This window comes from Rhinolophus sinicus, chromosome 3 (genome assembly GCF_057876585.1).
Source record: "Rhinolophus sinicus isolate RSI-liver-muscle chromosome 3, RSI-T2T, whole genome shotgun sequence".
NCBI lineage: Eukaryota > Metazoa > Chordata > Mammalia > Chiroptera > Rhinolophidae > Rhinolophus > Rhinolophus sinicus.
Genome location: NC_142503.1, coordinates 98,661,487 through 98,673,770, shown reverse-complemented (window position 1 = coordinate 98,673,770; position 12,284 = coordinate 98,661,487). Strand labels below are relative to the sequence as shown.

General features: G+C 45.8%; 1 protein-coding gene across 9 annotated transcripts in view; it reads left to right on the top strand.

Moving 5' to 3' along the window:
* The window catches only part of CALN1 (calneuron 1), a 633,346-nt gene that overhangs the window by 47,978 nt on the left and 573,084 nt on the right, over window positions 1-12,284 (top strand). For 7 of the 9 annotated variants that reach the window (XM_074328468.2, XM_074328464.2, XM_074328472.2 and 4 more), the window contains one exon: window positions 7,329-7,518. In XM_074328468.2, the coding sequence (XP_074184569.1) occupies window positions 7,400-7,518 (119 nt within the window). In that variant the 5' untranslated portion in view covers window positions 7,329-7,399. Of the gene's footprint in view, window positions 1-7,073; window positions 7,091-7,328; window positions 7,602-12,284 lie in introns of those variants that run through there. The other 2 variants (XM_074328463.2, XM_074328471.2) reach the window with 2 other exon arrangements.

Here is a 12,284-nt window from a genome sequence, read left to right as displayed (position 1 = left end):
TGATGTGTCTTGGTGTGGGCCTCTTTGGGCTGATCTTGTTTGGGACTTTTTGTGCTCCCTGGGCTTGTATATCTATTTCCTTTGCCAGGTTAGGGAAGTTTTCCATCATTATTTCTTCAAAATAGGTTTTCAATTCCTTGCTCTCTCTTTTCTCCTTCTGGTACCCATATGATGTAAATTTTGGTACACTTGATGTTGTCCCAGAGGCCCCTTAAACTCTCCTCATCTTTTTGGATTGTTTTGGTTTTTGCTGTTCTGTTTGGGTGTGTTCTGCTACCTCATCTTCTAAATCACTGATTCAATTCTATGCTTCACCTAATCTACTGTTTTTCCCCTGTGATGTATTCTTCATTTCTGTTATTTATTGTTTATTTCTGACTGGTTTGTTTTTGTGTTTTCTATCTCCATTTTCATGCTTCCTATCTCTTTGTTGAAGTTCTCCCTGAGATCATTGAGCATCCTTATACCCAGCGCTTGGAGCTGTTTCTGGTAGATTGCTTGTCTCTATTTTGTTTAGTTGTTTGTTTGGAGCTTTGTTCTGTTCTTTTATTTGGGACATGTTTCTTTGCCTTCCCATTTTGGCTGTCTCTCTTTGTTTGTTTCTATGTATTAGGTTTGTTTCTATGTATTCTGGTCTTGGTAATGTGGCCTTATGTAATAGATGTCCTGTGAGGCCCAGTGGCACAGTTTCCCTCATCACCAGAACCAGGTGCTCTAGGTGTGTCCCTTGTGTAAGTTGTGTGTGCACTCCTGTTACAGTTGAGACTTGATTGCTGTTTGAATATAATAGGACGGATTGGCCCTCAGGCTGAATGGTTGTGCGGACTGGTTGTGACTACAGTGGAGGAGCTGTGGTGCAGAGGCTGACCCTACAGAGCAGGGTTCACTTTAGCGGGGCTTTGGTGTCTTTCCAGTCTGATTTTTTGGTATGTCATCCTTGGAGGTAGCCGGATGTTGCTCCAGCCCAGTCAGAAGCTGACCACTGGGCCTGCCATCCCCAGGGCCTCCTGACAGGGGATCTGCTGCAGGCCAAGTTCCGCTGCAGTTTGTGCCCTGACAAGGACCACCTGGCATCAGCCACAAAGCAATCCAGAGATGGCTACCACCTGCACTGTACTTGGAGGTGTGTTGAGAGGCCAAGCCACAAACCAAGGCTGCTAGTGTTGGGCATAGGGCTGCTCAGCCAAAAGTACAGGACACACCAAAGCCAGGTGCTGCTTGTTGGCGTTTTGTGGACCTTTGAGAGATTTTAGGAAAGTCACAGCATGAGCAGAGGTAGGCCATTTATATGGAAAAGACACTGGAAGCAGCTTGGGTGTCCAAACATTGGGTGGGGCATGGTTTCAGGGAATTGCTAGGGTGTGGCAGATGAAAGGTGATAGACAGTTTGATGGAGACCCAGATATGGTGTCTGCCTATATCAGCATGCAGTGAAGGGGAGGGCTGAACATAGAAACAATGGCTTCCACCAGCTCCTCAGTCCGGGAGAGAGCTGCCCCTCCAGGCCTCAGCCTGATTTTAGACAATTCAATTCTTCCCCATATGTCCCTGGTGCCTTTGGAGCTGCATGGAGCTCAGAGCATGTGAGTCTGTCAGCAAATCGATGCGCAGGCCCTTTAAGAGGAGCGCCTGTGAAGGCAGCTGTCCTCTGTCTCACTTAGACACAATCTTTGCTGGTTTTCACAGCTAGAAGTTATGGGCACATCTCTCCCCGGCACTGAAACCCTGGTCTGGGAGGGGCTGGGACCCCTTACTCCTCAGAGAGGACCTCCACAGCTGAGATATACCTGCTGATTTTTAATGGGTACATGCAGGTGTGGGACCAGCCCATTCCGTGTGTCTACCCCTCCTACCAGTCTGAAGGTGGCTTCTTCTGTATGTCTGTAGTTGTAGGGCTTCAGTTCCGCTAGACTTCAGGTGATTCTCAATAATGGTTGTTCTAGGTTTTGCTGTAATTGATGTGGTCCTGAGAGTAGGTGAGCATGGTGTTTACCTACTCTGCCATCTTGACCAGAAATCCTTGAAAATGAACTTAAAAAAAATTAAATTAACTAGGGTGGCATTGATTAATAACATTATATAAATTTCAAGTGTACAATTCTATAATGGACTGTCTGTATATTGCATTGTGTTCTTACTATCCAAAGTCTAGTCTCCTTGTATCACCATATATTTGACCCTCTTCATTCTCCCCCTACCTCTTTCCCCTGTGGTAACCACCCTTCTGTTGTCTGTGTCTCTGAGTTTGTTTGTTCATTCATTACTTTCTGTTTTATACTCTACATATGAGTGAAATAGTATGGTTTTTGTTCTTTTCCATTTGTCTTATTTCACTTAGCATGATACTCTCAAGATCCATTTATTTTTACATCACATTTAAGGGAGCGTTTAGCCTGTGCTTTTGCATTTTTCGGCAACTCAATGGATATTTCCTACGTTAGACCAGCAGTTTATTTTCATCTTCTATTTCTACTTTTGAATATGACTAGAATTAAACTGTTTAAAAAGATGGTGAATAATCACCTCTGGAAGATGACAGTATCTCCAATTCAGTAAACATAAATGCAGTGGTCAGACTTCGTTGCTCATCAGCACTTTGAGCAGAGTGTTTATTTCTTTGACAACCTCTTTTATGTAGAAGAGGCATCAGTGCTCACATATTCCAGTAAATGCAGGACTCAGCTTTGGGGCTAGCTGGACCTCACACTATGCCTCTGCCTTCTTGTTCTCAGCAAGTTGTACCCCACTGTACACCATGTGGTGTGACATAGCACTCAGCATTTTGTCCAGAACGTACCTTCAAAACAGAATTACATTGAAGGGAACACATGTGCACTATTGATGAGAGCATAAATTGCCACAATCACTATGGAAAACAGTATGGCAGTTTCTAAAAAAATTAAAAATAGAACTACCATAAGATCTAGCAATCCCACTTCTGGGTATATATTCAAAGGAAATAAAATCACAATAGCAAAGAGATATCTGCACCTTCACATTCATTGCAGCATTATTCACAGTAGCAAGGATATGAAAACAACCTCAGTGTCCGTCAGTAGACAAATGGATAAAGAAGTTGTGGGTCATATATACATGGAATATTACTCAGCCGGGGGGGGGGGGGGGAGAGAGAGAGAGAGAGAGAGAGAGGAATCCTATCATATGCTACAACATGGATGAACCTGGAGGGCGTTATGCTAAGTGAAATAAGTCAGACACAGAATGACAAATACTGCATGATCTTACTTATATGTGGAATGTAAAATAAATAAGTAAATACATTAATAAATAAATAAATAAAGTCAAAATCATAGTAACAGTGAGTAGAATGGTGGTTACGAGGGGCTGGAGGGTAGGAGAAAAGGGGAGATGCCAGTCAGAGGGTACAAACTTTCAGTTATAAGATGAATACGGTCTGGAGAACAAATGCGTAGCATGATGACTAGTTAATAATAATGTATTATATACTTGAAATATGCTAAAAATAATAAGTTAAAGAGTGATAAAAGAAAAACCAGATTTATATTCAGTTGTGACAAAAACAAATTTTACTTGTGGATCAAATTTGATGGCATGTGTAGCGGGTTTTGAGAGAAAAGACCCACATACAAAACCTTTGGCAAACATTACGGAGGATACGATCATGATTATAACATGGCCGTCAACAGCTGTAAAATGCAGCAGGGGCCACAGACACAAAAAAGTCTAACCTGATGCCCAATGAGGTCATAAAGGAGGAGCGTTCCTTGGTGAGCATTTGAACTGAATCTTGGAATATCAGTCTGGAAATCACTGTTCCTTGGGGTTCCCAGAAACCAGAACCATCTCCCCCATATTTATGAATTATTCTTGCCAATAAATAATGCACACTCATACACTTTGTTCATAAACATTAGATTTTCAGCCATCCCCTGCTCCCACAGTGATTGTAATTTTAGACATTCCAAAAAGGATCAAAATCTGTGAAGGACTGAGTTTGCCCGTGACCCAGAGCCACGTATGCTGGGATGACGAAGTTGACCAGTTCATCCAGACTGTACCCATATGTCTCCCTTCCTCAGAGGCAGGAACAGGATCTATTTAAGAAGATGCTAAGTGGGACTGAAGGGGAGAATCAAAACCTCCCCTCTGATACCCTCAAGGACAAACTGACACTGAACTGAAGGAGTAGGAACAGCCTCCTTCTCTGGTCTGTGTCCCCAGCTTGCTTTGACAGCTCTGTGAGGCTGGAGCTGTGGTGGATTCACTCTGCACCTTCCCCAGCACCCATGGGTTCAGCCCAGCACCCATCTGACAAGAGTGGGTGCTTAGTCACTGCCTGTCAGGTTCAAGAGGAAGGAATGAATAAGGATAGTTAGCACATGTAATATTCTGTGTCAAGCAGTTGACAATAATCCTAATAAGTAGGTGCTATTATTAACAAACCCATTTTGCAGATGAGGGCACTGAAGCACAGAGAGGTTAAGTAACTTGCCTAAGATCACACAGCCCATAAGTGGCAGAGCCAGGATTTGAACTGCATGGTCTGATTCAATTAGCCATGTTCTTAACCACACCACTACCCCAATCTATGCATATTATGGATTGATAAAAGTGGTGGAGCTGATGAAACACCTTGAGGGCAGAGCCAAGGAAGCCTCATTTTCTGGGTGTCCCAGAGTACCTCACACTGGGTAGCCAGTTCTCAAGGAACATTTCAGGTGCTGAGGGAAGTTGATGGGTCATTTGCTGAAACAAAAAGCTGAGAAGGACACTAATGTGGGTCCAGGAATTAGCTCAAAGCTCTAACTTCAGGACTTGGTCCCACAAACCAGGTCCTGGTTACTCTTTCAGATGATGACAGTACAGGCAAATGGACTTAGAGGAGAAATCCTGGAAATTAATTGCCCTTAGAAATCTCATCAGCAAATGAGGTAACTTGGTAATTTGGGGATCAAGAGTCATTTTCAGTAGGTATTTACTGTGGGTCCCAATGTGCATAAGGCACTGAGGACTTGGGGAGGACATGCATTCTCGCTTCTGTCTCTGAGAAGCTCCCAGTGAGATGGGGAGATGCAGGTTCATCTTTTATGCAGATGCCACCGTCGGCGGTGTCATTAGTTGGCCATGGTTGGTTGGTCCATCCCAGCCTGTGGAGGGCAGCTTCGCTTTCCCTACGGTGTGTCAGGCTGGCCACGAGCTGAAGAGGAGCATTCTGGTGAGATGGCTTCTGGCTGGAGGAACCAACTCCCTTTTGTGGCTGCAGGCCAGCCCACTGGCTTTGTGATTCTCTGGCGCATCAGGAGCGCTGCAGCAAAAGGCGCCAGAGGCCAGCTGAGCAGCAGCAGCAATTGTTCCTATGGAGAACTGCTACCTCCAGGGCCTTGCTCCTGTTGAGCTAAGAGTAAGTTCCAAGTAATTAAATGGATTGTGTTCTAAAGCCATTGTCACCATCAACTGGGACATCCTTGCGGAGAGCTCCTTGTAAGTCCCATAGTTGGCTTGGCAGCAAGATTAGCAATGTGTGTGTTGTGGGGTGCCCCTGCCCTGGTGTCTACTCTGTCTGGAGGGGACTGATGAGGGAGGGCACTCAACATATTTGGAAGTTCTTGTACGTGGGGTGCTAATTACTCTTTTTAAATCTGTGTTTGCCACCAACCACAGCTTTCATGCTGCTGGGACTGTCATGGCAACTAAAAGCATATCTGAAAAAAAAAAAGTCACTTTTTTGCATTTCTCCTATAATGACACAGGAAAGTTGTTTTCCTTTTTAACATAACATGATAACTGGATAGGAATAAAAAAGTATAGGTTTGTATGCAGCTTGTGTGGATAAGCAGGTGACGTAGTGTGTAAGAGAGTATGAGTGTGTATGTGTGTGTGTGTGTGTGTGTGTGTGTGTGTGTGTGTGTGTACCTAAAGACAAGAGGTGTTGGGGGATGTGTGTCTGAAGACAAGTGCTATTGTGTGGATATGCTATACCTGTGTTGTTTGATGAGACAAGGCTTCTGTCTTTCTTTCCACATGCAGGGAGCTGAGCCTGTCTCGTGTGACCTGAGATGGGACCGACAGATTTGTAACCATAATTTACAAAAATGATGACATTTGGACACAGCTCTTCAAGGCTTCATTCATGCTTCCTAAAGTCCTATCTTCTGAGTCCCATCTCCTATGGGTTGGCTCCTGGAGGAGAATACTCCCCAGGCTGGAAATGTAGCTCCAGTCAGAATCAAGAGGTTGGAAGCAGAGCAGGGAGCCTCTTCCCAGGATGTGATGTGCAGGGTCTGAGCCATGAGGAATGGGGACTGCTGGCTGTTGGGAGAGGCCACTTAGTGCGGCAGTGTGCAGCCAGCTCCCTGGGGCCAGCTTTCTCAGGCAAGGACTCCACCCATGATGACCAAGGCTCACTCTTTTCATCACCAACATTCTTCCAGTTAAACAATCTGTACTTCACATCTCTTGAGATTGTTTGTTTTCACTTCAATAATGAGAACAAATATTGATTGAATGTGAGTTCAGTAAGTGTTTATTGAGCGCCAATGATTGTAAGGTTGTCACTGCCTGGGCCCAGAGGCCACAGCGTGCATCTGACTTGCTCTCTGCCTGGAACTTTCTCAGTGCAGTGTAGGGGGAAGAGAGGGACAGAGATCGTGGACAACAGAAGTAGGCACAGATGATGGGTGCCTTAACCTGAGCTGAGTTGTAAAGGATAAGTAGGGGTTAACCAGAGGCTGGGGAGAGATGGTGACATCAAAGGGACCCAGGAGCTCCCTGTATTGGGGAAGCAAGTCTGGACTGGAGCTGGTAAAGGGACTGTAGTCTTGGATGCTCTTTGCTTTGTCGGATGACATTGCCTTTGGATCGTGAGTAGCATCACAAGCTTAGGAGTTTGGCAAGAGTCTTCTCCATAAGACGGCTGTTTCTAACTCTGCCCCCAACTTTGTTTCTGTGGCTCTGTTGATGTCAACAGCAAAGAAACAAATCATGCTGGCACGAAACTGGGCCTTCTTGCAGGTTGCAGTCACGTTGGCGGCTATAGCTCTGTCTGAATCGCTTATACTACAGCAAGTCCCATGGGAGTGTGAATGGAAAAGTACCTGTAAATATTAAGGTTGGTTTCAAAGGCACATTATTCGTTTATTGTGTAATACCCTCTGGTGACATTGAGGCCTTATAAATAACTAAACATCTGTCACAACTGTAATTATATTTGTGCCAGGATTGTGTTTCTACCATTGTCTTGTTTAAATAAGGAAGGACGGGAGGGTGTGAATTATTTAGGCAACTGACCTTTAGTAAATAATCACCCAGCACTATGCAGGCAGTAAGTTTCTGTCAACTTCTTGCAGAATCTCTGTCTCCGCTGACGTCCTCTTGATGTGCTCACAAATCTCTCTGAGAACATCGCCCTGGACCCCCGATGCGGCTGCCCGAGCAACCTGGAGAGGGAAAGCCTGAGAATGAGGAAAAAGGGGTCAGAGGAGCCCCTGGAGGGGGAGAGGAGCCACCGAGGAGCCAGGCCCCCGACTTCCCCACTTGGCAAGTCTTCTACCCCCAAATCCCCTCGGAGAAATGAGCTTTCTCATGTGTTTGCTCAGGACTTGATTGTTTTCTGCCCTCAGGTAGGGGGTAATGTGGGGGGTTGGGACCCTTTGCTGCCAAGTGATGGGGGGAGAGGATACCTATGGACAGGACATCTGGGAGGGGTCCTGAGAGGATGCATGTCCAAGCTGAGTACAGAGATTTTACTGTATGTCTTGATTCTGACAGGTTTCCATTGATTGTATTTGAGACGTGTGGATGGGTCCTCACCCATCCACCCATCACAGATGGCGTTGAAAGCTGAGTCTGTAAGGAACGGATTGGTATGGGGGGATGCAATAGTTATCATTTACAGAGTGCCTACTCTGTGGTAGCATGGAAGTGGGAGTGTTGCATAGATAATTTCAACTAATCCTTACAATAACCCGGTAAGGGTATTATTAACACCATTTTTACAAGAGAAAAGTAAGCAGACATTAATCAACTTGCTCCAGATCACACAGGCAAATATTTCTACCATGTCTCTGAATCCAAAACTGATATTTGTAACCACTAGACTACCCTGCCTCCTCACTTATAAGTGAGATACTCATTTCAGGGGGCGGGGTTTCAGATGTTACCAAACCACAGGCTTTCCTGGGTTTGATCCTGCTGTCTTTCTTTTCCTTGGAGGCATTCATGGCTGTAAAAACTCAAGAGGAATTCCAATTCTGAGTAGTTTTGTATAGAAGGAAATTTTGATCTGTGTGATGCTGGCATTGAGAAGTTGGTGTGTGTTGAGTCCTGTAACGGGTATGTTCAGACATGATATCCCTAAGGCTGTTGTAATGGGATTGCCAGCCTTCTCTGCCACCAACTCCTAATGAGTCTAAGTTTAGGCTAATGGGGGGTGGGAAGGAAGTAGAAATATTTCCGATGACTGTAGCTCCTGATTTTCAGCAATTTCTCCTGGAAGCTGGGGCTGGACTGCAGGCCCAGCACAGGATGCTATAAGGGTCTATTCCAGGGGTGTCCAAACTGCGGCCCGTAATCCATTTTTAATTGGCCCGCAGCAAATTCAAAAAATATATTTAGTTTACTTAAATAAACCAGATGAGGCAATATGTACTTCACCTGGAGTGAGTGGCCCAGTTGTTTGTGTATTTTACCGCATATGGCCCTTGGTGAAAAACGTTGAAAAAAGTTTGGACACCCCTGGTCTATTCAGAACTTTCTCCAACACAACCCATTGTTTGGGAACCAAAGGTGGGAGCTGACTAGATACCTGGCCCAGGGCATGCTGACCTGCATGGCAAACACTTCTCATTGACACTGAGGAAAGGTCTGGAAGGGCAACATGAAGCAGGAAGTGATGTCTGCTGTAGGGCAGGCTGACAGTGAGGTTCTTCTTGGGAAGGTAGGCCAGGGGCCAGAGCAACCTGGGCTGGGCCTCCCCATCTTACCTCACCACTTTCAACTGAGGAGCCCCGGTAGGAGGCATGGTCTAGTCCAAGGATGAAATTCCTGGTTGGCTTTTCCTCAGGCTGGGATAAGTGATAGCATGCTGGGCACTTGCCCTGGGAAAGGGGAGCATGTTGAAGAAAGGAAGTGAGGACGGGCTGACAAATGTTTCTGCATGTCCTATGGGGGCTGTAACAAATGACAAACATGGCTGAAGCTACAGAGGAAAAGGACAGTTTTCTACCTAGTGGATATGAAGATATCATACAGCAAACAGACAAAGACGTCTGATGGAGGAAAAAGACCCTTTTTGTTCAATATACCCCCAAATTAAAAAAAACATTTCCCCGTTTGTTCCTGTGACTTTAGGATTTAGAATTTTGGGGCCAGAATTGTGACAGGAATGAATTAGGCAATTTAATTTCTCCTGTATCTGTGCGTAGCAATAGCCCAAGTGGATTGAACTGCTTCTGCCAAGTCGTCTACTTTTCCTTGGGATATTAACTCCTTTTGGACCCCAGGCTGAGGGTCTCTAGGGCTCCTGGCTTGTTCCCATCACAAATTCACACCTGAGCCTACACAGAAACACAGATAACATACTTTGCTTGCTCCTTCCTTGGGAGCATACCCACACATTCCTCAAAGATTTCTTTGTGGGGTGAGCAGGAAGAGACAGCTAAAAAGAAGAAATGGGGTCATGGGAGGGAGTCCCTCTGTAGTCTCAGCACCGGTGGCTGGGCCTGGAGGGGAAGGCAACACAGTCCGTCTGGAACACATCCTCATGTCCGTTTCCAGCAGGGAGCGCTCTCAGAGTACATTGCCTCCCTGGCTTCAGTCCTTTGGCTGCGAACCCCCTTAAGACATAGTTCAGTATGGGGATGGGGATGAGCTTGCAGAGCATCAAGGGCCTCCTCAGATCCAAAGCCCTTAGGGCAGTTGCTGAGGTAGCTGTGCCTGGTGTGGGCAGGGGAGGCAAAATTATAAAGTAGGGAGGACTCTCCTAGACGTGTCCTATCTTCCCAAGTCATTCTCACACTTCCCGGTACCATTTTGGTTACAAATATCGAAGTCCAGTAGAGCCTCTCCTAAGTGAAAAAAGAAACATGTTAGTAAGACTTCAGGCAAGGTCTGGCGGGAGGTGTCCCATAGAATACAAGACCTCAGGGATGGCTGGACCAAGGGCCTAGAAAGATTTTGAAAACCCAAGAAAGCTGCCTGTCCACACCTCTCTGGTTTCTCTGTCCATGTGAAAATTATCCCTGTCAAAAAGCTTCCAGTTGGGCAGCTAGCCCCAACTGGCAATCAGTATTGTGTCAATTCCAAATTCCCCAGGAACAGATTCATTGCTGCCCACTCCTGATCAAATCAACAGTGTCCAGGGAAAGAGGGTCACAGGATATGAACATGGCTGCTCCCACTATAAGTATGTGCATGGAAAAAAAGAAGCAATGGCCAGAGAAGTTGCGCATCTCTTCACCCAAATTCCTTGAGATATTGGTTTTGTATTTCATTCTTGAAGTTGGTTGGCTATCCATTAGGTGCTGATAAGGTGCTTTGAGTTACAGCCTTTAGAACAAAGTGGATGCCTGAGACCCAGAGAAGTGAACTATCACTTGTGCAATGAGAGCACAGGGGTAGGTAAGGCTGACTGTGGCCCTGCAGTGAGTGTGGAGATAGACCTCGCACAGAGGGCAGGGACAGAAGTAAGAACCGCTTCCAGTCCTCGTCCCAGCCAGACCTCCTTCTGCTTGTCCCCCCAGACGATTGCAGAAACCCCTAGACTGCCTATTCCTATGTCTCTGCCAAGGTGTGGCCAGGCTTTCTCTTGCTGGTCTAGAGGAGACAACCTGTAGATGATGTCTTCCTTCTCTTCTACTTCATTCCCTTAAGAGTTTCAAAGGGCATAAAGCAATGTCAAGGCCCAGACTTGTCTCGGACCCACAAGGATACTGAGTCCTGAGCCTGGCGCTTGAAATGATGATCTTCCCCTTTTGTCCAGACTGTGAAATCTGCAGCTCTTCAGGTCAGCTGACTTATGGGTGGTCAGTAGACCCAAGAGGCCAGCTAGAAGAGTGTCCCCTGGGAATAGACAGGTGATCAGGTGCCTTCACCAAACTACAGCTAAGGAAACAACCCCACTACTATGGTGCTGCTCCAACCCAACCCTAAGGAAGCTTTTCTAATATCATGAGAAATGGAAGTGTACTATTGATATATGAGCTAAGAATAGCCCATGTTCCAAACAAAGTGTTTTTTAGTATTTTGAAATGAAAACGTGTAGACAAAGCAAGGAATTAGAAGGCATGACTCATTATTAGAGTCACCAAATTGCTGACTCTGAAAGCAATGGAAATTCAAAGGAATTTTTTCTCTCCCTATTTCTCCCTTCCACCCCTGTTCTGAATAGCTTATCAAGAGTCTCTACATAAATAGGGCTCATAAAGTACTCCATGATTTAAGGCCCTGCATAGTGAGAGGCAGAAGGAACTTAACCTTTATTGCCTAGTTACAAAGCTTGCCTCCCCAGCTCGACTGGAATCATCAACTAGGTCCCCATAGTCTGCCCATCATCCTTTCTCCTCCTCCTGTCTCTCTGCCCTGTCCCTCCTGGTATCCAGGGAATTCCATGGCCCACTATGGTACCTTCTCCTCCCTCTTTCCAGTGCCTGGCTTTGCTGGACCTTAGCAGACCCAACTCATCTGCCTTAACAAGGAGGTTTCATCAATGAGCATTAGCTCTAGGGGCTACGTACCAGGGGAGAGTGCGCACTGTATGGTATTGTACCATACACGGTATGGGATGTAGCCATGGGCACCTCCATCAACTCACTGGGTGGTCGCGGGCTCATTTGTGGGTTGAATGGAAGGGTTGGGCCTCATCAGTTGTGTTCAGTTTTTTGCTCACATAAGCCTTTCTAAAATAAGTCTTATGGGGAATCCAGTACGTAAAACAGAAAAGAGAGGACCTTCTGTTTGGAGCAAGGTGTGTGTGTGTGTGTGTGTGTGTGTGTGTGTGTGTGTGTGTGTGTGTGTATTTGTGTGTAGGAAGGTCCTCCAGGACCCCTGAGAGGAACAGCAAGATGTTTCACTTGAAGGGACTATTGGAAGACCTTCACAGCACAATTCCTTAAGAGTTATGTAATAATCTTACCTCTGATCTCTCCCTGCCATCACCTGCTTTCTTTTTGATCTATCCCACACTCCTTGAATACCTCTGCAGGTCGTTCAGTCTTAATCCCCCAAGTCTTGATGTCATATGGGGAAGCTCAGATGACTGTGTGGATGTCCAGGCAACATTTTTACCTCACGTTGCCTCAACTTCA